This window comes from Melopsittacus undulatus, chromosome 2 (genome assembly GCF_012275295.1).
Source record: "Melopsittacus undulatus isolate bMelUnd1 chromosome 2, bMelUnd1.mat.Z, whole genome shotgun sequence".
NCBI classification, from domain to species: domain Eukaryota; kingdom Metazoa; phylum Chordata; class Aves; order Psittaciformes; family Psittaculidae; genus Melopsittacus; species Melopsittacus undulatus.
Window position 1 is genome coordinate 952,810 of NC_047528.1, and position 27,562 is coordinate 980,371.

Here is a 27,562-nt window from a genome sequence, read left to right on the forward strand (position 1 = left end):
AGCATCTGTGAAAGGATCCTTTGTAGTGCTCTGGGGGAAAAAGGTTGGGAATTGGGATACGTGGGATTTACACCTGGGAGCATTGAAAGCTTCTTGGACAAATCACATAACCTCACTCTGTTTTGGTGTTGTCCTCTTTGAAATGGGGATAATGCTTCTTCAATGTGCGTGTAATGTGCTGCTTTTAGGGCCTCAGATGGGAGTACTGCAAATCCTATGCAAAAGAGCATTATTGGACCTTCAAGGGGAATAATCCCAAAGTCTTTTTGGATCCTGCGTTAGGATTCATACACCGTACCTACTGTTGTGCAAGAGAAATCCCATACACCTCAGCATCTCACAGTTGGATGCACTACAATGTGATAATGCCTCTTGTTCCCGTTTCTCCTTATTGTAGCTGTGAAATATAGAATCATAGAACCACAGAATGGTTTAAGTTGGAAAGGACCTTAAGATCATCCAATTCCAACCCCTGCCATGGGCAGGGACACCTCACACTAAACCATGGCACCCAAGGCTCTGTCCAACCTGGCCTTGAACACTGCCAGGGATGGAGCATTCACAACCTCCCTGGGCACCCTGTGCCAGCGCCTCAGCACCCTCCCAGGGAACAGCTTCTGCCTTATCTCCAACCTGAACTTCCCCTGTTTCAGTCTGAACCCATCACCCCTTGTCCTATCACTGCAGTCCCTGATGAAGAGCCCCTCTCCAGCATCCTTGCAGCCCCCTTCAGACACTGGAAGCTGCTCTGAGGTCTCCATGCAGCTTCTCCTCTCCAGGCTCAACAGCCCCAATGTTCTCAGCCTGGCTCCATACAGGAGCTGCTCCAGCCCCTGAGCATCCTCGTGGCCTCCTCTGGACTTGTTCCAACAGTTCCATGTCCTTCTTATGCTGAGGACCCCAGAACTGCACACAATGCTCCAGGTGAGGTCTCACAAGAGCAGAGCAGAGGGGCAGGATCACCTCCTTCGCCCTGCTGCTCATGCTCCTTTGGATGCAGCCCAGGATACGGTTGCTTTCTGGGCTGTGAGCACACACTGAAGCTGGCTCATGTTCAGTTTCTCATTGCCCATCACCCCAAGTCCTTCTCCTTGGGCTGCTCTGGATCTCTTCTCTACCCAATACATCATTTACAAGGGAAACATCATTTACACAGGTCACCATACAGGGGAAGGAGACAAGGTGGGTTCAGTCTTCAGCTCCTCATTCAAGGTAATGAGCAGTCTGTAGCTGTGACAACCACTTCAATGTGCAGAAGTAAGCAGCATTCACTGCAGACCATGAGCATCCTGCAGCTCCCTGTGCAGTCATTGACCACCTTCATAGGGAAGTATTTCTTCCTTCACTCTTGCCTGAATCTCCCCTCCTTTAACTTAAACCCAGGAAGTTTAAAGTCAGTCAAACACCCAGTGCTCATAAAGGTAACGTTTCAGTGCTCTCTTCATTGGAGGAACCCATTTCTCACCCTAAAACCACATTTTTCAGCTCAGCTGAAAGCACAGGAGGGGAAATACGCTTCAGTTCTGCCCCTTCAGATTCAGAAGGAACCTGGGGTCAAAAGCAAGAAACCCAACAGCATCCATTCTGTACAGCTCAGCAGAACAGGAGATAACAGCATCCCTGAAGGAGCCTGGCTCATGCTAACACTGACAACCAGCCCCGTAGGTAGCAGAGCCTTGCCCTCAGCTGCCCTTACTCATGGAACACGTGTAGTGGGATGTGTTTGTACATGGAGACAAGGGACTAAGAGCAAACGCCTGTTGGAACAGACTTAAACACAAGGCAAGCACTGATTCCCTGTTTGAGGTGTGCAATAGCAGGCAGCCAGCACCCCGAGGGCTGTCCCGTACCCCAGCTTTGCACAGGGATGAACTAAACAGCATCCCGACTGTGTGAGGTGAAGGAGCCGCATCTGGGACCAGGGGATGATGTGGGACCACGGGTATGGGAGCGGGCACCGCAGGGCAGCGCCGGGCACAGGGACCCAGCGACGGGCACAGGGACCCAGCGACGGGCACAGGGACCCAGCGACGGGCACAGGGACCCAGCGGTAAGCACAGGGACCCAGCGGTGAGCGCAGGGACCCAGCGCCGGGCACAGGGACCCAGCGGCTTCGCCGCCCGCTGCGTCGCGGCTTTTTGTCCCCGCGCAGGCGCCATCGCGCCGTTGCCATGGCAGCGGGGAGGCGGCCTTGGGCCTGCGCCGCGCGGGAGCCTGGCCGCCATGGAGGACGAGCTGTATGTGGAGAACATCGATGAGTTCGTCACCGACCAGAACCGCATCGTGAGTAACCATAACCATAACCTAACCATAACCCTAACCATAACCCTCCCTCGGGAGGACCGGCCCCTGCCGCCGTTGGTTGCGGGGGTGCCCTCAGGAGGCCGGGCCTTGAGCCCCGCTTTAAGGACACCGCTGCGAGCCCCCCCCCCCACCGGTCCGGTGCACCCCGAGCCTTAGGGGTGTCTGCGGGGAGGGGAGGGCAGAACCCCGCCTGTGGGGCACCCATGGAGGAAGGAGGCTGCGGTGCCTGAAGCTGCTGTGCCCCTCAGGGCTGTTTCCTGCGCCTCGGGAGGGTTCTGTGGTGTCTGCAGTGTTTGCGGTTTGTGTGTGCGCTGTGTGGAGTTACCTTGGGCTTCCTGTCAGGCAATCCAGGCTTGCTGGATGGGGGATGGGTTTCTTCTCAGGTATTCACCCCTCTGAGTTTGATTCAACATCACATAGAACGGTGGAATGGTTTGGGCTGAAGGGAGCTTAAAGCTCCTCTAGCTCCAGCCCCTGCCCCGGTCAGGGACCCCTTCCACTGGAGCAGCTGCTCCAAGCCCCTGTGTCCAACCTGGCCTTGAGCACTGCCAGGGATGGGGCAGCCACAGCTTCATAGCCTCAGGGTTAGTTTAAAGAGGCAGAGTGGGAGGGGAAGCAGGTATAAAAGACATGTCTAAATAATAGAGCAAGTGTTATTAATTTTACAAGGGCCTGGAGGGCCAGGCCAAGGGGAATGGCTTGAACCTGCCCAAGAGAGGGGAGACTGAGCTGAGCTCTGAGGCAGAAGCTGTTCCCTGGGAGGGTGCTGAGGCGCTGGCACAGGGTGCCCAGAGCAGCTGTGGCTGCCCCATCCCTGGCAGTGCTCAAGGCCAGGTTGGACACAGGGGCTTGGAGCAGCTGCTCCAGTGGAAGGGGTCCCTGCCCATGGCAGGGGTTGGAGCTGGAGGAGCTTTAAGGTCCCTTCCACCCAAACCATTCCATGATTCTAAGGCAGTGGCCAAGCAGCAGAAACCCAGTAAATGCTCAGGAGGTGTTTGGGAGAACAGTAAGAGCTTCCCACAGCTAAACCTTGTGCTGTTTAACTGTTTTCTGTATTGTGAAGCTAAGCAGTGAGCGTGTTTTGAATGCCTGCTGTTTATGCAATGGCACTTCAAGAAGGTCTTCCCCAAACCACACCTTTCAGGGCAGGTCTCAGGAATTCAGACTGCTCATGAAAGCTTGGCTGGGTGCAGGTCCAAGTGCTCTCCCTTCTAACAGGTTTTGCTGTGTTTCTTGGAGGTAGGGAGGGTGTGAGGAGTTTGACACACATTAAACAAGCAGATGGAGGTTTAACAAGTCAAGAGGTTAGAGTTTTCGTACTAAAGTGAGATTTGCTTTGTTCTTGTTGCAGGTAACATACAAATGGCTGAGCTACACCCTGGGAGTTCATGTCAACCAGGCTAAACAGTAGGTATTAGTGCATCCCACAAGCGTTTTGTTTTGTGGCTGAGCCTTGCTAATGACTCTTTTCACAACTGGGGTTAACATTAACATTATCCCTGTGGAAATACTTGAAATCCTTCTTGGGCACAGTCTGTTATTCAGTGTCTTACTGGGGGCAGGTCTTGCCTTTGGGAGTTGTGCTTTAGAGAGCAGCTGTCAGCTGGACACCTTATGCTGCTTTAGATCATAAATTCTTTGGTCAGAATAGGTGGTGTAGTGTTATATTCCATCCTGGATGTGTTTTTAGAATGTGCCTCTGGTTCTACACAGCTGTGCCTCTGTGAGAGCCTGCTGCTGCATGTCCCAGCTTAGGATATGGTACGTTATCCATGGATATTGCTAGGAGCAGGATCAGGAAAACACAAACCAGCACTGATTGCAACTGCAGCTCATGTGTATGCAAATGCTCATTCACTCTGATCACCCTGCTGCACAGCCCACTATAAAGAACTCCTTACCAGGCTTGATGGGCACAGGTAGATGCTTGAAGGCTGGGGAAGTCAGGATGCTGTCAGCATGGGTTTGCTTCTCTGAATTTAGTATAAATATATAACCTTGTCTTGGTGTATTTTGAAGAATAAAAATTGTAACCTTTTAAATCTCCTATAAAACGAAGAATGAGCTCTCAAGGGTTCCAGGGCTGTTGCTGCACAGGAGGGTAAAATCAAGCATATGATTTAAAGGCTTCATAAGTGTCAAGCCCTCTAATACAGTATTTTCTCTCCTTGTTTCTGGCTGTAGCTTGGACCTAAAGGGGTGTTTGGTGTGTGCTCAGCTGCAGTGTACTGAGCCCAGCTTCATGTGTCCTTCCCAAATCTCTAGAACATAAACTAATGTAATGAAGAGATTGCCTGGTCTCTTTCCTCTCTGTGTGTGAACAACTTAGATGATGTGTAAACCTGAGTGTGCTTCAGTGATAGTGTAGACCTGACTGGAGAGCTCTGCTGGGAGCAATTCTGGACATAGAGTAGAAGGAGCCAGAGAGCTTTCTGCTATGAAGAAACTGGTCCAGGTGAAGCGGAGGCACCTTCTCATACCCTTGAAAGCAACCTGGAGATGGAGAACTCCTGTGGCATCCTTGTGCTTAAACTCTCCTGGAAGCTGGAAAGTGGCTGATATCACAAAGGAGTTATTTTAGTGATTGTGCTGGCTGTGACAGTGTGGTAATTGAAGCAGTGGTGATCTTCATGTGTTTTTACCAGATACTGTCCTCATGGAGTGTTCAGCAGTGTCTCTGACCTGTTACATGGGACACTTAGCATAAACCAAGCTGAAAGCTTGAGTCTCCACTCAATCTCATCATCAGTGATCACAGAATTCTGTTAATTGTGCTCTTCCTTCCTGTTTCTGATCATTGTGCCAGTGGATCTGGCTGGGCTTATATACATAAATCTGGTAGTGTGATTAAGTACCAGAAATCACCAGTTCCTCATCAGGTTCTTCACTGGGATATAATGAGGAAAACAGCCTTTCCTGGGGTGACACTTTGGAACAAGCTGTCCAGAGGACGTGAGACCACCTGCAACCAACTGGTCAGGCTTTGAGAGCTTGTATTCATTTCACCTTTGGTTTATATGGTGGTTGGATTGAGATTCTCCAAAGTGGCAGAGGAAGAACGTGGCTTACTGAGATTAATTTAATCCTGGTTGAAATAATGCTGCTTATTTGGGAAGTTTCCATGTTAGGCTGGCTTTACTCTTCCTTTACATAAGCTTTGTGGAAGGGGTGGTGATGGGCTCTTTCCTTCCCAGGTGATTAACACTGGTGTCTTTTGTGCAGGATGCTCTATGATTATGTGGAGAGGAAACGAAAGGAGAATTCAGGAGCTCAACTTCATGTCACCTACTTAGTAGCTGGAAGCCTCATCCAGAATGGACACGTGGTGAGTGGTTCTTCAAAGGTTTCTGGGAGCTCTTTGTTCTTGTGGATTCCCTCTTGTTTTATGATTTTGGGATCAAAAGCTGAATTTGCTCTCTCTTTTTTCCAGTGGAAAAAGGTCTTCTATGCACATACAAAATGTGATGCTAGCCTTGTCCCAGCATACAAATGATGGGGAGGAAAGATCATGACTTGATAATGGAGTCCTGAATAACACACCAGGGCTTTGATTTAATGAACTTAAAACCTGCTATCAACCATCTCTCAATCCTATCACTATTATTGGATAGCAAAGATTTTACAGAGATCTGGATGAGCCCTTGTGAGATGAGCACATCCATTCCCCAGGATCTGCTGTGGAGTGGAAGTGCTGAGCAGTGTTTGGAGAGAGCTTAGAATTCAGTTAGAATGGAATAGTAATAAATAGACTAATAGCTTAAATTGTTAATTGAGGCAATGTTTTCTCCTGGTATACAAGGAAAACATGATTAACAATATTTTGTATTTAAAATGCTTTAACTCATGAAGCATTAAGCACTACTTAATTTATATGTTTTGTCTTCCTCACTGCTTGCCACCTAAAATCTCAGCTGGGTACCCCAGAGCTGTTTGAAAGAGAGGAGCAAATGGAACATCTGTTTCCTTCTGCTCACAGAACAACTTAATACCCAAACACTAAATACCTTTGCCATTCTACCAGGTATCTGTTTGTGTCTTTAGATACCCCAAAATCTCTATACAACACAATCCACAGTCTTCATTTGGAATTGGTTCACCTCAAGGTGTTTTGGCTTTTATCTGTGGATTGGGAAAAAGCCCCAAGAAACCTTTTGTTGTTTGTTTTCCTTAATAATAAACTGGTTCAGATGCATGGAATGTTCTCCTTAAATCTCCAAATCTGCCTGAAATGAAAAGTAATTATTTATTTAAAGATGTACATTTACATACATTTTAATATATTTATATAAACACTTATAATGTGATTATTTATAGTTTTCTGATTTATAATGTATCTATTCAAATACCTATATATTTATGCAAGTAAATATATAGATATTAAATATAATTTTAATGTACATATATAGACATTTAAATATAGATAAGAAAACTATAATCATACTACAAATGTTATATAAATATACTGAAATGTATTTAAATAAACATACCATAAATATATTTAAATAAATATACTACATATATAAGTATAGTATATATTTAAATATACTACAAACAGATAAAAATATATATGAATATGCTATAAATATATACTAAATATAAATGTAGATATATATTATAAATATACTATAAATATACAGCTGTGTCACATTTGAAGCTGTGTCACATTTGAAGCTGTGTCACATTTATAGCTTGTGTTCAACAGGTTTTCCCCTGACCCCTTCTGGAAACAGCAAAGTGACATCTCTTGGCTCACTAGAGCTGGCCAGAGGGTTGTCAACACATTCTATTGTTATTAAACTTGCCATAATGTATTTAAAACAAACAAGTGAATTCTGACATCGGAGCAAATAATTATTTATTGGGTATTTTTAAGACAAGATCTATACCCAGGTAAACATAGAAAAGTCACCTATTTTCTTGGTTTGCTTTTAAACATCTTGGGTTTGAACACTGCAGTAGCAGTGTCTGCTTAGAGTGGTGACCTACAGGTGCACTAAGTCATCAGGAACAGGGATGAAGCAATGCCAGGGTTAGGAATGCCACACTGGAGGAGTTTAAAGTTCCTCAGGCTGGCTGTTGGAGGAATAACTGGAGCAGATGGGATAAGAGGGTCAGATCTGGATGATGCTTCCCAACGATGTGTAGGTATTGGAGTAGCTGGTGGGTAATACCTGGCACAAGTCAGTTTTGGGTAGGAAAGGGATGTGAGTGCTTCAAATGCAGCCCTGTGCTTGTGGTATTCCTGCACTACTGTCTGCTGGCAGTAGGTGTAGCCAAAAGACTGTGGATTCCACTGCAAGACTCATCCAAGAGGAGACAGGGATAGAAATCAGTCACAAATCATTCTCATAGTGACATAAGCACTGCACACTCTTTTCTTGCTGCTTTTTATCAGCCTCAATGAAGAATTGAGACTCTCAATCTGTATTTAATGGTTCAAGTTGCCTTTTTCTCCCCTCTTCTGCTGGCTAATCTGTGGTGTCAGTTAAACACAAAACCAATAGCTGGATTTTTGTCTAGTCTGTCTCTTTGGATCCTCTCTGTATGAATTGCAGCCTGTTAAATGCCATGGAGCAGGTACAGTCCTTGAAGACTGGCCACAGAGCATGTTTCCAGAAACACTAATTTCTGGCTTTTAATTTAATGCTTAACTTCTCACAATGTTTTGCTTCTCTGGTGCTGTGTCTTTGTTACAGGTTGCTATGTTAAAGTTTACTGGCAATCTAACTATACATGGGTGGTGTGGGTTAGTATGGCAGATTACTTACTACCAGCTGTGTTTTGCTGTTCTCCACTGTGCTGCACAGTCGTTTAGTTCTTGTTTTATCTGTGTCTCATCTCCCAGTGTCAGGAATGGAAGACAGAGGATTTCTTCAGGGTTGCAATGATCTCTGGAACAGTCTGTTAGAAAAGTAGGAGGGCAGAGCTCTAAGAACTAGTGGCTGATGGCTGTTTAAAGGCATTGGCAGCGTTCTCTGCTGCTGTAAAGCTGCACCTAGAATCAATAGACTGTTATTCAGTAGATCATAGAATCATAGAATGGTTTGGGTTGGAAGGGATCATAAACTCATCCAGTCTCAAACCCCTGCCACAGGCAGGGACCCCTTCCACTGGAGCAGCTGCTCCAAGCCCCTGTGTCCAACCTGGCCTTGAGCACTGCCAGGGATGGGGCAGCCACAGCTTCTCTGGGCACCCTGTGCCAGCGCCTCAGCACCCTCCCAGGGAACAGCTTCTGCCTCAGAGCTCAGCTCAGTCTCCCCTCTCTTGGGCAGGTTCAAGCCATTCCCCTTGGCCTGGCCCTACAAGCCCTTGTCCCAAGCCCCTCTCCAGGTTTCTTGTAGCCCCTTTAGGTCTTATAAGACTGTTACAAGGTCACATAACCAAAAATATCAGTCTTTAAATGTAAAAATCCTTACTGTCCGTTGTTTGCCATCTGTCTGTTTTTTACAGTGCCACAAGGTTGCAGTAGTGAGAGAGGACCAACTCGAAGGTAAGCGACTTGTGAAGTTTATGTGGTTTTGACTTTTTCTTTGAAAGAACAGCAAAGTGAGGAAAGCTCCGAGCTTGCCATCTGCAGTAAGTGCCTGCTCAGGCTGCTGGGTTCAGGTGTGTACTCCTTGTACCAGCTTTTTCTCAGAATTCTCAGTCTCTGAGCCAAGGGCTGTAACTTCAGGCTGGTGATTTGGGTCTGATTTTTCTATTTTTGGGTTTTTTTATGTTGCACACTTCAACCAATGCTCCTTTTTCACCTCCCTGCCACTGACAGGCAGCAGCTCCTTAAGGTCAGCAGTGTCCAGCAGTGTGTTAGAACAGTTCTAAGCCTTTAGGTTCCCAAAGATGCTGAAGCAGGTAATTCTAGTTGTTGGTTATGTGCAATTGTAGTCTTAATTTGCCCTGAATCATGTGGGTTTAGTTTAAATGTCCCATGAGAATGTTCTGACTCTTGTCTGAGAGATTTCCTGTCACAGAGGTTTAAAAACCCCCCACCACTGTGACACTGCTTCCTGCAGCTGCTCTCCACACAGTGTCACTTGTGTTTTACCATCTCTCCAGGTCTGGTTCAACTGATGAGGCCTGATCTGTATCAACTGAAACACAACTGCAGGCTCTTCCTTACTGTCAAATAACATCTTTGGCACTTGAGAACATAATGTGGCATTGGTGACTTTAAATAGGCTCATGACCTCACTTGGTTTGAAAGACTCTCATTTATTTTCCTTTCTGAAATCTGAAGTGGATTTCTTGCTAAAGCCTTCCTCATCAGTGGAGTAGATTGTTGAGCAGCACAACTACTATCTGTCATGTTGCTTGAATTATGTGTGCTACGTAATACTCTGTTTTGCTCTGGAGGAAAGGGTTGGGCATGGTTTTTGTATTAGAAGACAGGCCAAAGGTATGACTTACATTTGGAAGAGGCTGAGATTTTTTTGATGGAGTTAGGGCTGTATAGTCTAGGACTGGCCCCAAGGAATGATTACTGTGTGTATTTTTACAGTGCCTAGAAGCTCTGTCTCAGACCAGGACTGTGTGGAAAGAACAATATAAGCAATGAACAAAGAATTCCTAAAAACCAGCCCTTGTCTCAAGGGAGTCACAGTCTAAATAGTGTGGAAAAGACAAAACATGAATCCCAGCAGACTAGTAGAGTCAACAGTGATGTTGGTTGATAAGGTGGATGCTACCTTAATGGCAGAGAGCAGCTCCAGCAGGGTAGAGTTATGACCATCTATTTTCTTCCTTAGCTTTAGACAGTCACATAGATCTGCCCCCATGGCAGGGGATTGGAACTAGATGAGCTTTAAGGTCACTTCTAACCCAAACCAGCCTGTGATTCTATATTCTGGATCCCAAACACCAGATATTTGGAAAGTCAACACAGAGATTGCTCTTAATTCAGTTGTGTAAGAACCAGGAATATTGTGTAAGAACCAAGAATGTATAGTGGGAAACATGCTTGACTTGTGGGGTCTGTTACCATGAACTCTCACTTAGTGAGAAATGAACAAAGGTACAATTACATGTTTTTATGTTCAGGTCCTTGCTGTCAAGCAGTCTGTCAGTCTTTCTCCATCCTTGGTACAGCCTAATAGTTGCCACATGGTTCTGTGCTAACAGAGGACTTTTCTCCTTGTGTCCCTCAGCAATGAAGGCCAAACTATCCACAATTGCAAGCGTGCATGTCTACAGCATTCAGAAAGCTCTGCTCAAGGACAGTGGACCCCTCTACAACACAGACTATGATATTGTCAAAACAAACCTGCACAACTGCAGCAAGTGAGTTGCTTCTTGGTTTCTCTTCTTCAGCAGTTGGTAGAAGGCCAGCACAGCCTGCCAGGAGCCCTGTAGGCTCTTGGTGGCTCATATAACTGATACACAGGGGTTGTGGTAAGAGACAGGAAATAAGGCATGAGGGGAAAGGAGTAAAAAGAGCTAGCACAAGCTGAAGCAAATGATTTAGAGGAGGGGAAAGGGGCAAATCTTATAAATGTAAAAATAAGGGCAGGGAATTGGAGGGATCAGCTCTACTAGGGAAGGAAGTCCGGAGAGCCCAGCTGGTGTTTGTGTTGCAGGTCTGATCCATTACCTGCAAGGGATCTCCTACACCAAAAAGATGGTTGTTTGGAAGATGGAGTTGACAGGGCAAGATTCAGTGGTTGCACTTGACGATCTTAAAGGTCTTTTCCAGCTGAGCTGATTCTATGATTTGAGGCTGATAGTGTTGCTACATAGAGCACTCCAGCAGAAATCAATGGTTCCCAGATATGCCCAGATTTTAGAAAGCTTGAAGAAGAGAGCTTCTAAGCTGTTCCAGACAGATCATTATATGATTGTTTCATAAACTGAGCTATTTCCATCTTGCACTTGATTCACTTGCTCTGTTACTCTAATAGACAGATTGTTCCACCACCTTTCTTTTCTGATGTCTGGAAACTTCATTCTCATTTCCAGGTCATGCTTGATCATGACCATTTTTATCCAGTGTTCAGTCACACAATAAATAGAAACAGACTGAGCAAAGCATGAGTGATGTGCTCAGTAAAGTGCTAGCATGAGTTTGCCTTCTGGTTTGTGAGACTGTCTGAAGATGTCTTACAGGAACTTTTTCTCCATATATAAGAGCCTGAGGCACAGAAGTGTGCAAAAGAGACCAAGCAGCACAAGTGTCCTTCATGGCTGAATCAGGGAAATGCCCCATCCCTGGCAGTGCTCAAGGCCACGTTGGACATGGGGTTGGAGCAGCTGCTCCAGTGGAAGGTGTCCCTGCCCATGGCAGGGGGTTGGAACTGGATGAGCTTTAAGGTGCCTTCCAAGTCAAACCAGTCTGGTTCTATAAGAGTAGTCCTAGAATTCAGAGGTGCTTCAGTCTCCAGGGGTCATTGTCTCCCCTCCAGAAGCTGCTTGGCAGCTGTGGCTTTTCATTTTATATGTTGTTTCCACCACAATAGCTTCAGCTTGATGTAATCAGGACGTACAATGCCATGACCAATCTGGTTTAGAAAGGGAGATGCCTGAATGTTGTGTCATAAAAAGAGTATAGAATTTGAAAGTAGAATCAAAGTGTGGACAAGGGAGTGGCTGAGAAAATACCACCCTGTGTTTCAAATGTGAATGTCAGGGTTAGAAAACACTGTCTCGGTGACAATGTGTGCTGTAGGTTTGGCTGCAGTTGCCTTGGTCCAGCCTGTTTGTTCTCAGGCACCCCCCATGATGATATCTGTGTCTTGGAGGAGTCTCCCTTTGAGGTTTGTGCATCCAGGAAGCTCAGACAATTCAGGCTCTGCAGTAGCTTTCTGATGTGTAAATCCCTGCCTGGCTTTGGAGCAGGATTTCCCAAGCAAACTGAGAGGAGTTCATTTGTGACCTGGCTCAACTCAATTCAAAGTGAACATGTTCCCTCTGCCATGTCCACTACATGAATTGTCTTCGGGGACAAGATTCCTGCAGTACCTGCAAGAGTCAGAGCTTTATGTTCATAGCTTCTTGTGTTCCCCTGTCAGTCCACAGATCTCTCAAACTCTAGAGCAGGTTCTATATCCTTTTCTGTGTTTATATGGGACCTGTGATGCTGGGGAGATGATGGAGGTATTCAGATGTGCTAGTATAAATAACTGGATTTAATCCATGTTGCTAATGTCAGCTTTCCAAGCAGAAGCAGCTCCTTGCTTGCAGAGCATAGTCCAAGTGTTGCTTGGTTTTTCAATGATTATTCAGTGTATTTTGGATCAAGCCCATAAGCTGTAGTCACACAGCAGCACTAAAGCAAGCTAACTGGGAATGTGTGAGGGTAAAATGTGCTTGCTTCATGGTCAATATAATTTTTGATGATAAAATGTTACTATTTATATATAAAACATATCTTTCCTAAGAGAAGGCTCAAGGGAGCCATTATAGCAGTGTTCTAATACCTAAAGGGGCTGCAGGAAAGCTGGAGAGGGGCTTGGGGCAAGGGCCTGTAGGGCCAGGCCAAGGGGAATGGCTTGAACCTGCCCAAGAGAGGGGAGACTGAGCTGAGCTCTGAGGCAGAAGCTGTTCCCTGGGAGGGTGCTGAGACGCTGGCACAGGGTGCCCAGAGAAGCTGTGGCTGCCCCATCCCTGGCAGTGCTCAAGGCCAGGTTGGACACAGGGGCTTGGAGCAGCTGCTCCAGTGGAAGGGGTCCCTGCCTGGGGCAGGGGTTGGAGCTGGGTGAGCTTTAAGGTCCCTTCCAACACAAACCAGTCTGGGATTCTGTCTGTAATGTGGAGGGTTGGTGGTGTTGCTTATGGGGTATTTGGAGTAGAAGTGAAGCTTCTTCAGCATTGACCATGTAAAAGTAAAAAGGAAGGTAGGGTGTATCTTCAATGTCTTCTTTCCTTCCTTTAAAGGTTTGAATGTCAAGAGAGTGCTGCTGCAGCCTAGAAATGCTGTAGAGATGGTGTTGTTTTCTTAACACATCACAGTTCCTGCTCTGAGGAGAAGTGGATTGTCCATGTGAGCTGCTGATGCTGAGGCACAGAAATTAATTGGCAGAAGCCTGATTTAGTTCTTATGCAAATAAAGCCACACTGTGCAATTCAGGGGTTGGGAGGGCTCAGCCTCTGCCCTTTTTGTGGCATTTGTGTAGGAACTCTGGAGAGCTTTGCCTGTGATTTGCACAGTGGGGAGTGGAGGTCAGTTATTTTTGGGTCCTGCTGTTCCTGACTGTCAGGGAGTTGTAACTGTGAGCACGTTGTTTAGTTCCTGGAGCTCTGCAGCCCCAAGCAATCACACTTCAGACTGGTACAAGCTGAGATGTTTCTCTGTCTACCAGTTATTACATGGTGATGACTTTATGTATCTAACTCTGAATGTCACATAGATCTATTACTACTAGATCTACTACTATTCAAGTAGTTCTCTTTTCAGTTGCCATTTATTTACCTGGCTGATGTGATTGTAGCTGCTTGTTGCATCAGTAGTGGACTGTCAATGCATCTGGAAGTGAATGTTTTGGATCATCAGCCAGACATACAATTTATGTTGTGAACTTTAGAGAGCAGAACCCCTCCAGGAACAGAATGTAGTCTGCTCTGTCTTGAACAGCTTGTTTAGCATTTGAATCATAGAATTAAGGAATTATTGGGTTGGAAAGGACCTTAAAGCTCCTCCAGCTCCAACCTCTGCCACGGGCAGGGACCCCTTCCACTGGAGCAGCTGCTCCAAGCCCCTGTGTCCAACCTGGCCTTGAGCACTGCCAGGGATGGGGCAGCCACAGCTTCTCTGGGCACCCTGTGCCAGCGCCTCAGCACCCTCCCAGGGAACAGCTTCTTCCTTATCTCCAACCTGAACTTCCCCTGTTTCAGTCTGAACCCATCACCCCTTGTCCTATCACTGCAGTCCCTGATGAAAAGCCCCTCTCCAGCATCCTTGGAGCCCCCTTCAGACACTGGAAGCTGCTCTGAGGCTTAATGCTCTGGCTCTTTGTGACAGCTTCAGCTGATCTCAGTAGAGGTCTCCATCCTCTTACTGTATACCAGCCTTTCTTTCTTGTCCCATGCACAAACTAACTTACTCTTTTAGCCATAACAAAAGAACCCAGGACCAGAGAAGATGCTTCCCAGCAGGAAAACAAGATGAAAGGTAAGAAGCTAATTAAACTTGTCCCTCCATCCCACAGGTTTAGTGCCATACGATGTGATGCTGCAGTCCCCAGGCCAGTGGTTGAAGTTGCTCCAGCGCAGAAGTCTGTGCAGGACGGTTCCCAGACCAGAAGTGACAGGAATGCTGCCAGTGTCCCTGCCGTCAATGGCCATGGACCATCGAGTGCTAAACCAGCTACACAGCAGCCCAAAGGGATCATGGGAATGTTTGCAGCAAAAGCAGCTTCCAAATCCCAGGACACAAATAAAGAAACTAAAGTGGAATCTAAGGAGGCCCCAAGTGTAAGTTACCTCAGACTCGTTGGCAGCCCTAATAGCTGTAATGAACCATGCTTTGAGCTTTGCTCTTACTCGACCTAAATAACCTTAACCACTGTAGCAGAGCCTCAGCCACTGCTTCTAGAGCTAAACTTACTGTCCCCTGGGAGTGCTCAGTCACTGTTTTGTAACTGTGTAGTACAGATGTGCCTTCTGTCAGTCATCTTGGGCAGGAATGTGTTGTGCCAAGCTCTGCATCTGTGGACAAAAGTAGATTTGCCATAATTCCTCATCCAGAGGAGGACATGAAGATGCTATGAGGGCTTTAGCAGCTCTGCTCTGGAGCCAGGCTGAGAGAGCTGGGCTGGGGCAGCCTGGACAAGAGAAGGCTCCTGAAGGGGAGAGCTGAGAGCAGCTCCAGCGCCTAAAGGGGCTGCAGGAAAGCTGGAGAGGGGCTTGGGACAAGGGCCTGGAGGGCCAGGCCAAGGGGAATGGCTTGAACCTGCCCAAGAGAGGGGAGACTGAGCTGAGCTCTGAGGCAGAAGCTGTTCCCTGGGAGGGTGCTGAGGCGCTGGCACAGGGTGCCCAGAGAAGCTGTGGCTGCCCCATCCCTGGCAGTGCTCAAGGCCAGGTTGGACACAGGGGCTTGGAGCAGCTGCTCCAGTGGAAGGGGTCCCTGCCCGTGGCTGGGGTTGGAGCTGGAGGAGCTTTAAGCTCCTTCCAACCCAAACTGCTCTGTGATTCTGTAATATCCCAGACACTTTGACATTCCTCCTTGAATGAGTATAAACCAGCACAGCTCCATTACTGTGACAATTGGTCTGTTGTCCTCAGTTAGGCCAAGATATACCCCACTTGAGGATCTTGCTCCTCTCCATTGTGCTTAAAAGGCTTTGTTTTGAGCAAGAAGTGCAATGTGAGAAGTGCAGGTCTTAAAAGCATCAAGGTGTTTAAATATGTGCTGTGAGGGAAGTTTCAGAGCTTGACCAGTGCAAGACTAAACTGTTTATCTTCTCCACTGCTGCTCTTTTCCAGGATAGGATTCCATTTTAATCAGTATAATTGTTTTTAAAGTAATATAGCCAGTAAATGGGGATTTAAATGGTAACATTCCCTGCATATGTTCTGCCTTTTTTTATAACAGCTGAGTGCATTTTAGTTCATTTCTCTGATTTTTGTAGTGAATTTAGCTCTGGTGAAATATGTGTCTGAATATTTAGGAAACTTTAGTGTCTGGTTGCCTTTTTTCTGCATGAAATGGGATTAGGAGGCCAGGCTGCCTTAGGTGGGTGTTTTGTGTACGTGTATGTGAGTGTTTCACTGTGGTGGTGGCTCTATTAGTGGCATTGAGCAGGGATATTCATTTCAGCAGAGCAGGGGACGTGCCAGAGTGGCTGGATGAAGTCTTCATGGTTTGGCCAATCTTTGTTCTTTCCTCTGTCAGTTACTGTGAATTGAGGCACTGATAGTTGAAGTAAAAAAGAACAGTTCTTGCCTGGGATCTGACCCAAGTCCCAAGCACTTATTTCAGTAACACTGTCAACCATCAGATGGGAATGTGACCTAAGCTGCATTTGAAGGCCTTGCTAAGTAGTGAGTAACTTACTCATCTAGGATCTTCACATTCTCTTAAACAGACACTGAAATCCAACACACTGACCAGTCAACAAACTCTATAGGTTCATTTTGCTTGTCCAGAAGCAGGGCTTTGCTGTGTGAATAATTCCTGTGGTTACTCCTCTGTTTGCTTCTAGGTGTCTGCAACGAGCAGCAAACCACCAGCAAAGAGCAACATAATGAACAACTTCTTTGGAAAAGCTGCCATGAGTAAGTGCTTTAGAACATGCATCTGTTTGCAGAAACTGGAGTTTGAAAACTGAAAATCCTGAGGGATATTGGAATTGCAGCTTTCATCTTGAAGCTGAGTAGCAATTAAAAGATCACCAGTGTGTGAGCAGCAGGTTGAGGGAGGTGATCCTGCCCCTCTGCTCTGTTCTGGTGAGACCCCACTTGCAGCACTGTGTGCAGTTCTGGGGTCCTCAACACCAGAAGGACATGGAGCTGTTGGAGCAAGTCCAGAGGAGGCCACGAGGATGCTCAGGGGCTGGAGCAGCTCCTGTATGGAGCCAGGCTGAGAACATTGGGGCTGTTGAGCCTGGGGAAGAGAAGCTGCATGGAGACCTCAGAGCAGCTTCCAATGTCTGAAGGGGGCTCCAAGGATGCTGGAGAGGGGCTCTTCATCAGGGACTGCAGTGATAGGACAAGGGGTGATGGGTTCAGACTGAAACAGGGGAAGTTCAGGTTGGAGATAAGGCAGAAGCTGTTCCCTGGGAGGGTGCTGAGGCGCTGGAATGGGTTGCCCAAGGAAGCTGTGAATGCTCCATCCCTGGCAGTGCTCAAGGCCAGGTTGGACAGAGCCTTGGGTGCCATGGTTTAGTGTGAGGTGTCCCTGCCCATGGCAGGGTGTTGGAACTGGATGATCTTAAAGTCCTTTCCAACCTAAACCATTCCATGAATGTGTGATTTCAGGTGTGTTGTTACACAGCTATGATGGGAGGCATAAAGAGAAAGGAGTGCAACTCTTCCTTCCCATCCCTGCCCAGTCAATCTTGCGTTTTCTTTATATGCCTTCTGTCCTTACAACTTTCCATACCATTCTCCTATTCTTTTGGCCTCAGAGGGGTTAATACTTTTGTCTGCAGCTCTTAAGGCAAAAATTAAGAGAAGTGGAATTTTTTCAGACAAAAAGCTTGCTGGATGCAGATCAATGGAAATGACATATTTGTGCAGCCTAACCCAGGAAGGCTTTTTCTGTGTGTGTGTGCAGAAGAAATCTGATTTAAAGTGAGTACTTCTGGCTGGAAGATTAGCTCTTGGCCCAGTGTTTGCCAAGACCTGTTATACAGGGCGCGTTAATGACGCTTGCTTTTCATCACAGACCACTGAGGAGTCTAGAGTTAGATGCAGGGTTAACTTCTTGCCTCAAAACTGAGGGTAAAACTGAAGAGTGGCCTTCTCTTTGAGCAGGGGTTCAGACTACGCGGCCTCTGGAGCTGCTTTCTGACTTAAATGATCCAAGTCTAAAGCAAATACGCTCTTAAATAGACACTGGAAAAGGATTGTAGGACTTTGAAGAAAGATGCCCTTATAACAAGTACAAAAGGATTCAAAGAAGAGTTACTGGGAGGGAGTAAACAGCCAAGGTCACTTTCTAACAGCCCTCTGTCAGAGTGTGCAGGCTACAGTCCCAGCACTGAACACACAAGACACAGTACTATTGGGCATCATCGAGTTCCTGTTTTTGTGAGGCTGAGGGAGCTGAGGACACAGTTACTACAATGAACTCAAGTAAATTCTTAAGGTCTAAGAAGAGCCCTGAACCAGAGTTCAGATGCTGGAACCCCAGCAAACCGCATGGCAAACAAGACCCAGTGGTGATGGAGAAAGCTTTGTGGATGCATTCCCATGATTTCTAATGGGGTTCACTCTATGGAGTCCTATGAAGGAGTAATTCAAGGAAACTTGAGGTGGCTGCAGGGAAGGAGCAGAGTAGAACTGGAAATTCTGATGTGTTCAGAAGAGAGAGGGTGATTCCAGGAGTAAGATTTATTCCCGACGTGTTGTATGTCTGTCCTGGCACCAGAGATTTCATCCTTGCCAGAAAGTCCTGAGATAACAATAACTGGGTCCTTCAGCTTTCTGCTGTTGATCATAAATAAGAGAGCAGTCAGTCAAGCTCTGCTCCATAAGATATTTTCCCTTGCTCAATGAAGCAGGCGGCCTGGTTTCCAAGCACTATCAGAAAGGCATTGGCATGAAGTCTCAGCCCTCTCAGCAGCCTCTGTTCCTACCAAGAATGTGGTTGATCTCATTGTTGAATACTTTTTCTTTGCTAGGCATCTTGTGCTTTGGGTGCTGCAGGTTTCTAACGTGACTGTTCTTCATTTGTGGTGGGGTAAAGCTGCTCAGTGAAGCTCACAGACTGCAATCAGGTGCTAGTGTGCTGACAGAACCACCTATGAGGTGGATACATATGTTATTTAGTTGTCTGCTCCCCCCTGCTATCTCTTCTGTGGTACTAGATGAAGCCTTTTGAAGCTGAATTATAGGCAGAAGAGGGCACTTCTTAATCACATTGGGGTTAGTGTAGAACAAGAAGCCATGACTCTTACTGACAATACTAATTCTGGGCTCTGACTTTACACAGGATGGGGACTGCACACACCTCTCCTTGCCTTTCATCAGTCCTGATTCTCCTGTTTCCAGGCACTTTTGTGCTTCACCGAAACTCTTAATTTAGAAGGGAGCAATTCCTTATGGATCAGTTGCTCCCTTCTAAATCCTGTCTAGAAGAGGGGCTCCCAACCCTTCTGCTGTGCCTCAGGGCCTGGTGATTGTCAGGGCTTCTGCCTCTTAGCCCTCTTGTACAGAGTGGCTGTGGCACACTTGGTTTTCTTAGGTTGTGCCATCAGGAAGAGCAGAACCAAGCTGGTAAATGGTTTTCTTTAGCCCATCCTTCGCTGTCAGTCAAACTGAATGCCCAGTGTTCTCTTTGTAATGACTTGTCCACAGATAAACTCAAAGTCACCTCTGTGCCTGAGCAGCCAAAGGAAGAGAAGGAAGCAGTCAAGCCTTCGGTTCCTGAAGCACAACCAGTGTCATCCCTTAATACTGTTGTAGAGAAGCCTGGGAAGAAAACAGAACCTGCTAGAAATCAACAGAAGGACAAAAAAAGGTGGGTGACACCTCTCAGGATCCCTAAAATTTATTAACCCACTTGGTGATGGCTGCATGGAGCTGGCTGGTCACACAGTGCTGGCTTACCTCCTGTTTCCAGCTTCTAAATTGCATTAAACCAGGCTAAAATTGTCTCTTTTAGAACTCTCTCCTAATATTTCTTTTCCATTTAGTGCTGTAGATGCCTTGGGGTCATTTGTGCCATTGCATATGGAAGGGGCACGGTCCAGGTAGTATTAGTGGTGGCTTTCCATGAGACAACCCCATGCTGTGAGGAGAGTTAACATAGACCCTGAAGGCAATCTGGGGGGGCTGGCAGGAGCACCTGTACTGCAGGGAAGGTAGTATATTCCCAAACTTATATGTACACAGCTTCCAGCACACAAAGTTCTGCTTGTTGATCTCCATAGCTCATGTAGTGTTGCTTTCAATGTCGCTGGTTTACTTTGGGCTGAGACTCCAAGTCAATTTGAAGTTGAGCCCTTTGTGTTTCATCCAACCCAAACTGACAGAGACAAAAAATCATTACAGGCTGATGGCTCTCTGGTGGCCTATGAGTAATTAATTGGTGGTCTCAATCTGTTTCTAACTAAATAGGTAAGCACATCACCACCCAGCCCACCATCACAGCTAGTGCTCACTGGTCTTCTTATTGCTAGTCTTAGTCAAGAAGCCAAGGGCCTGGAAGCTGCGTGTTGGCAGTGGGATGTTGGGAAGGCCACTTGGGCTGTCCCAGCTCTAGGAGGCTACGTGGGCCTTTAGCCTCCAGGCTTGTTAGTCTGACACGTCTCGCCAACATTCAAAAGAAAGAAGCTCTTTTATTTATCCCAGTAGTCTTTAAAAATGGCTCCAGGATTCTGAGACACTACCTCATAGGCAGTCAGTGGCAAGCAGGCTGTCAAAAGAGCTTCTGAGAGATGCTGTTGGGGACATTAGTGTTTGGGAGCCTGAGCTATAAGAGACAAGATCAGAAAGGCTCTTTTGCCAGGGTGCTGTGGCCAAGCTAGGTGAGGTACTGGGCAAAACATGGGGCTAAAGAAATCCTTCTTGTTTTGGAGAACTGGGTATGGGTGAGAGGCTTCAAAATGCACCTGCACCTATGCCTGATTGTATAGGTGAGTATTCTTCAGTGTGTGTGATGGTTTTAAGAGGCGGAGAGGTATTTGATGTCCTTGCTAGCAGTACTTCCATCTAAACACACGTGATGCTTTCGTGCACACACAAGGGATAACACATATTCATTCCTCTTTTTCCTTTCTTGTTATGGCAGTAAAGTGAAGAGGGTGGACAAGTCGGATAATGAGGAAGAAAGAGAACCTGAAAATGTAAAGAAGAAAAGGAAGCGAATCAAACAGCTTCCGTCTGACAGCAGTGATGAGGAAGGTAAAAAAGATACAAACCCAGCCAGGCATGGAGGTCAGGAGGCTGATTTTGACAATATTACTATCTAAAGCTGTTGGTTAGTGATTGAGGACTTGTACTTTAGAGGACTGAAGGGTTTGTAAGTCTTTAGGACTTAGAGGATTGCAGTTTCAAGGACTAAAGACCATGCAAATGGCTGTAGCTTGAGCTCTGTTTATCTTGCCCTGCAAGTACTTGGGCATAGAGTTGAGATGCTGCAGTCATTGAGTCTTTGTTTTAGCTTAGCTCAGATCTGGCTGTCTCCTCACCAAGTGTGCTGCCAGTCACGCTGACGTGTGGGAAGGAGATACTCAAGTCTCTTGTGAAAGAGAACGCGCCTTCCAGAGCTGTAGGACTGGTCACAACCAGTTTATCTGGTGAATAAACACTCACAAAGTGACCTCCCCCCTTCCCAGGGTCATTTTTAGTATCTTTATTCTGTCTGTTTATAGAAATGGGTTGGAAGAGAGCATTGGAAGTGAGGCATCCAAAAAAGCAAGATAATAGACTGGAGGCAAAGCAGTTGAGCCATATCCGATGCGACTCCGCGTCTCCTCGGTGGCTCTTGGCTTTGAGAGGAGGAGGGTGCCCAGAACGTCGCAAGATTTGGGTTTATAATGAGGAACAGCAGGGCTGGGTTCCAAAGAATTTGGATAATTGAGGTGACAAATGCCGTTCAATACAGATAACTGGAAAAGAAGTTGGGATGGAGCTGGCGAGTATGTGTGAAATGGAGCAGTCATCCAGCAAACTGATCAGGAAAAGAATTTGGGGATCATTACAGGCAAATAATTGAAACCACCAGTTTGGTGCACGGCTTCCAGTCAAAAATAGGTGCAACATGAAATAGGTTGTGTTAGTGAGGGGGTGACTCCAGCTGAAGGTGTTTGCTTATTCAGTGTGGCTAGCAGATGAGAAACAACCATGGAATGAAGAGAATCTGCAAGACAAATTAGAGAGGTGAATACTGTTGAGTGTCATAGCAGTCTCCATGCCACCTTAGGCCTATTTTCATGGGTTCTTTGCTGCCCAGCATAATTTCAAGTGATCTCTGTCATCAGGCATCCATCACTGCTCAGGCTCTCCCACAGGATGATAAATCTCTCGGGAAGCTGTTCTTCATGATCAGCCTTAATTTCATCACATTCCTGTGTGCAGCTCCTTGTTTGGCCATGAAAAAAATATATATGCCCACACTCTTTGGTATTTATTTCTTTAAATGTTTGTAAGCTATTATCCAGTCTTTCCATTTACTCATCACTCAGCCTCCTGACAAGCTGTGGTGTTTAGCTCTGAAGAGGGAAGATTGAAATCAGCTCCTTTGGCCACTGAAAGCACCGCTTCTTGCTGGGCTGGAATCTCTCAGCTCGTTGGCTCTTCACTAGCAGGAGTGGGCAGAAATGAGGCTGTGTTGCAGGAGGGCTCTTTGAGTCATGGGATCCCTGGTTTGGGTTGAAGGGAGCTTAAAGCTTCTCCAGCTCCAACCCCTGCCACGGGCAGGGACCCCTTCCACTGGAGCAGCTGCTCCAAGCCCCTGTGTCCAACCTGGCCTTGAGCACTGCCAGGGATGGGGCAGCCACAGCTTCTCTGGGCACCCTGTGCCAGCGCCTCAGCACCCTCACAGGGAACAGCTTCTGCCTAAGAGCTCAGCTTAGCCTACCTAGTCCAATGTAATAACACCCGATTCTAATCTTGAAGTGCAAAGGCTTCTTGGTTCAGCCTTCCTTGTGCTGCTGTGAGTTGGAGACCCCCTGCCTCCTGGGTTGATGGCAGTGGGCTGAGCACACAGCAAGCCTAGAGATGAGCACAGTCTGCTTTACCTATCTATTTCTCTCTAGCTCCTGAGACTAAAAGCAGTGCTCTATGACTGTTCTAAATTGAGGAGCACTTTCTGTAGAGCCATAGAATCTCAGGTTGAAAAGCACCTCAAGGATCATCTGGTCCCACCTTTCTAGGCAAAGCATGACCTGTAGAGAATACTGCAAACTGCTGCTTGCTGCATATCCACTTTTGGATATTAGAGCTCTTGTCTCTTGTTGGACAATTCACCTTTAGCATGTGCTGAATAGTTAATACCTTTGAATGTGGTGCCTTCTGCTTGAACATATTCCAAGGTTTGCTCCAAAGCCTGTGTGTGTACTCCTGCCTGTGAGTCTGCAGTCGGTCTATTTAGTTGTTGTGCCTTGTTTCATTTGTGCTCTTAAGTGTGAGTTAACTGGATTTGTGATTAGAAGCCATCAGTCTGGTCCTCTGGTCAGGTTGGGAGCCTGTGTATCTTACTGACCTCATTCAGAGGAGCTTTAGACACTGAGAACAGGACAAGTAAGGCCACTCAGTCATCTGTTAGATTGGCTTTTGATTTACTCCTGTTTAACCTCCTGGAGATGCAGGCAGAAAGTTTGACTTTCCATTTGGAGAGCTGCTCTTGCTCCTCCTGTATCATCCGTAGTCCTCTTTGTTCTCTCCAGTATGTGGAGCTTTGTGTTGTGTATTAGAATTGGAAATATATGCAAATTATAGCTTAGACATACAAATTTGTGTATTGATTAGCTTAGTGCTATTCCCTTTTAAAAGGGAAAGATGGGAATCAAGAGGGTGTCTCTGTATTTCCTTTTCAAGCTAGTGGCTATTTAAACCACCCTGACTAGGTCCGTATTCAACCCTTTGATTCTGCTGCTTGCCCTTCTAAATCCAACTGGATGAAAGGAGATGGATTTGGCTTCTTTGAAATACACAGAATCCAAACTGATAATATTCCATTCAGTATTCAAATATAAGGATGTAAGTAACAAATAAATACATATAGATATATAGCAGCTGGGATTTAAGAGCTTTTATCCTGGGGAAGGTTGGAGCAGGTTTCTCCAGAGAGCAGGGTCAATTTTAATCAGCATCCATGAGGAAAATGGGGCCTGGAGTGACATTGTTCCATGCTGCATCCCCATGGGAGCAGGGAGGAAGGCACCATATGCTGCACAGCATTTGGGAATCGCTGCCGGACAGGGCATAGTGCATCCACCACCTGCATAAACACCCCCCAGATGATCAAGGGGTAAGCTTTAAATATGCAAGATGCAATATGGGAAGCTGCACCCCCAGGATGGGATCAAAGGCTGAGAGTGTGGCTGCTGCTGCTGCTAACCTGGCTGACCTCTACTGGAAGCAAAGGAGGAGGAGGAGAAGGAGGCATGGCCTTGGGCAGGGATGCAGCTGCAGATAGGTGATGCTTGTCCACAGCCACTGCTGTGACTGCACTGTGTGAAACTACAAATGAGAACACTGCCCTTGTTCAGGAAGATTTAGCCCCATTTTGTGGGTTTGAAACAGCTGATGATCAAATGCTGCGAGGGCTGGAGCAGCTCTGCTCTGGAGCCAGGCTGAGAGAGCTGGGCTGGGGCAGCCTGGACAAGAGAAGGCTCCTGAAGGGGAGAGCTGAGAGCAGCTCCAGTGCCTAAAGGGGCTGCAGGAAAGCTGGAGAGGGGCTTGGGACAAGGGCCTGGAGGGCCAGGCCAAGGGGAATGGCTTGAACCTGCCCAAGAGAGGGGAGACTGAGCTGAGCTCTGAGGCAGAAGCTGTTCCCTGGGAGGGTGCTGAGGCGCTGGCACAGGGTGCCCAGAGAAGCTGTGGCTGCCCCATCCCTGGCAGTGCTCAAGGCCAGGTTGGACACAGGGGCTTGGAGCAGCTGCTCCAGTGGAAGGGGTCCCTGCCCATGGCAGGGGTTGGGAATGGATGAGCTTTAAGCTCCCTTCCAACCCAAACCAGGCTGGGATTCTATGATGTGAAGCACTGTATGGCTGTATTTATATCAGGGCAGGTCTTTTGCATCGTTCTATATTAGTCTGCTCTTTATATACTGAATATAGCCCAAAATAAGCTCTTCTTACACGAGTGTCAGCACATTGTACCGAGCTGAATATACAGAGAGGGCATAAGGCACAATCCTCTCCATTTAAATGATTTTTCATTAAAAAGTTATATTGGTATGAGGGTGCCTTAGTCACTGCAGGTTGTTTTGCTTCCAGTGCCAGAATAAACCACACAAGTGTGTCCACAGAGGACAGGAGGGTTTGGCAGCTCCAGCTATCCCAACACAGGCAGCGTTTCACAGTGTTGACAAGTGTTTTACAGCCACTTTGGAGGGTGATTTCAGTGGCACTGTAACCTCCACACTCGCTCTGTTGCGCAGAGCAGCAGCACTAAAGCTTCTCACAGTTTGTTTCCAGGCAGGGTCAGAGCAGACTGAACAAAGCCAGGATTTACATCTCTGGGACATCCAATTGCCCAACTTGTATCCATTTCATGCAGCTGTTGCTGTTGAGTAAACTGTGGGCAGCAGCTAGAGGTTGACTCAGGAGTTAGCACATGTCAGAGGGCTGTGTTGGCTGGGAGAGGATAATAAAAGGATAGAGAAGCAGCTTGGTGGTAGTCCGAAACACTGACGTGGGGAGATGGTGCCTTCTGATTGCCAAAAGCTGGGGGGCTTGTTTGAAGGAGGCTAGAAACTAAGCCTAAATGTGCCCTGGGTGAGCTGACACACTGCAGATACCTTCAGCAGCCTCTGCTTGTGTTCAGCAGGCTGCTTTTCACCCCTTCTAGCCCTTCAAATTGCCTTCAGATTGGTGTGGCTGGCTGAGCAGCAGGTTTGGTGCAGTGCAATGTGTGCTCTTTCCAGCCTCCAGTTGCTGTGAGCCTGCTCCATACTGGGAATTTTGAGTTCCCTGCAGCTCCTGGGCTGCAGTCCTGCCTGCTCCAGCAGTTAACACCTTAGAGCTGATCCCTTGTTTGGTGTTTTATCCTCGCACAGCTGCCAGCCCCAGCTCTCTGGAGCAAGGTGGAATACCGAGTCATGTTATCCCTCTCTGTTTGCATTTCTGTGCCTTGCTTACTGAAGTAGTTATGAGGCTGAGCCCTTGTTTGAAGAATGTCATTTATTATTTAGCCTTGGCAGCCAAGCACTGTTTCACTTGAGCCCTTCTTAACCTCTGAAGGTCACTTGGCCCTTTGCCTGGCCAACAGTCATAACTCTTAACACTGACCTAATCGCTTGGGATCCAGAATTCCTGTTACAACAACGGGATGAATGCAGGGCTGCAGCCAGTGGAGCTGGGAGCAGAAGCCAAGCAGGCACCCTGACCTCCCATCCAGCCACATCGGTGCTGTGCTTAAGCAATAGGTCAGATGAGGAGTTTCTTCCCCCCCCCCCCATTCTTAGCTCTGCCCCACACTTGAGGACCTCCATGGCAGTGTTTCTCCCTTTGATTTGGAGGGGATTCCTTAAAGCCACTGTGCTGCATGGTGCAAGGTGCTGCTCCTTGCCCTGCACTGGTTTTGCTTCCCCATGAGGGCTCTTAACCCCTGCCAGCCCCACAGAAGAATGACACTGACTTTCCCCTTTGTGAACCTCACTAAGGCTCTGTTTGACATTGCTGGTAGAAGCTCTAGACCTGGTTTTGCTCTTTATGAAGTGGCCTTGACTATTTCAGCCACTTTTGGCATTAAAATGATTCCACTCTATCCTTGCACCTAGAGGAGAGCACAGGTGATGGCACAGGAGAGAATGGGCTTAGTTTTTGGGGTGGTTTGGTTGCCAACAGAAGGTTGAGGTGTCTCTTAGTGATCTTTTAGGATGGGGGATACTATTATTACACTTAATTCTTGGATTAAGGTAGTTCCAAGTTAATAGCATGGATTGTTTGGAATGTGTAGCACCATCAGTAACTGTTTTAGTGATGGAGGAGAGATAGAGAAACTGAGGTCAGCCAGTGACTGGGAATATGTAGCCTTAAACCCTGACTCTTTCAATCTCTAAACAAGTTCCAGTCCAGCAAGTTAAATACATGGCTAAAACATGCCAGTTTCTGGGCTTATTTGTAAGGTTTCATTTAGAGAAATGGATATCTGGCTTACTGAAATCCCAAATGCACTTCTCCCATCCTATCCCCCCCTCATTCCTATGGGAGCTGCAGCACACAGCACTGGGGGAGCCATCTGGCTGGGGGCTGACCACTCCAGACAACTTGTCCTGACTTGAACTAAGCAAACCTGAGTGAGAACTTGTAAACCTGGATCTAAATATAAGTTACAAGCAATTGCTCAGAGCTGAATGCTATTAGTTAAAACAAAGGGTGGGTGCTATCACAATGTTCATCTTCTTAGCAGGTATCCCACCATCTCCTACACCTGAGGAAGAGAAAGCTCCATCTCCACCTCCTGTACCTGCCCTAAAAACTGAACTGGAGCCTGCATCCACAGAGGTAAGAGCATGTTAGTGATCAGCTTCTGGTTTGATCTAACTCAATGGGCCTTTCCCAACCACTTTTAAGATGCTGAAGGGGAAGTCCTGTTTCCCCGTCAAGCCCATCACATCATCCTGCTTGAAAGAATACATCACATCCACCAGTTCACTCATTTTCTTGCTGTTATTTGAACTCCTGCTTTTCTGCTGTCGTAGGCAGGTTTCTATTTGCTTCTCTTTTTCCCCTCTTAATAGTTCTATGAATTGTGGCTCATATTTCAACACTTTTCCCTCTGAATCTTGGCCTTGGGAGCCAGGGCAGGGCCAGAAATGAAACCAGAGACTCTTGGTATCCAACCTTCTATCACAGAAAAGCTGCTGTGTAAGGGGGTGGGCTGGAGTTGGCAAGAAGTTAACCTCTAAGCAGAGAAAATACATGTCGGTTTACTGAGGGTGCAACTGGGGCACATCAGTTGTGGTGTCTTGCACAGCTTGTTACTTCCTCATTCC

The 27,562-nt window shown here is 46.9% G+C and overlaps 1 protein-coding gene across 2 annotated transcripts in view; it reads left to right on the forward strand.

Annotated features, from left to right (window-relative positions):
- The first annotated feature begins 2,189 nt into the window (after positions 1 to 2,189).
- Positions 2,190 to 27,562, forward strand: part of POLD3 (DNA polymerase delta 3, accessory subunit) — a 32,526-nt gene continuing 7,153 nt past the window's right edge. The window contains exons 1-10 of one of the 2 annotated variants that reach the window (XM_034060164.1): positions 2,190 to 2,283; positions 3,656 to 3,711; positions 5,527 to 5,629; positions 8,755 to 8,794; positions 10,446 to 10,578; positions 14,439 to 14,703; positions 16,434 to 16,506; positions 19,252 to 19,414; positions 20,687 to 20,799; positions 26,974 to 27,071. In XM_034060164.1, coding sequence (XP_033916055.1) covers positions 2,224 to 2,283; positions 3,656 to 3,711; positions 5,527 to 5,629; positions 8,755 to 8,794; positions 10,446 to 10,578; positions 14,439 to 14,703; positions 16,434 to 16,506; positions 19,252 to 19,414; positions 20,687 to 20,799; positions 26,974 to 27,071 — 1,104 coding nt within the window. In that variant the 5' untranslated portion in view covers positions 2,190 to 2,223. The remainder of the gene's footprint in view (positions 2,284 to 3,655; positions 3,712 to 5,526; positions 5,630 to 8,754; positions 8,795 to 10,445; positions 10,579 to 14,438; positions 14,704 to 16,433; positions 16,507 to 19,251; positions 19,415 to 20,686; positions 20,800 to 26,973; positions 27,072 to 27,562) is intronic. The other variant, XM_034060165.1, reaches the window with a different exon arrangement.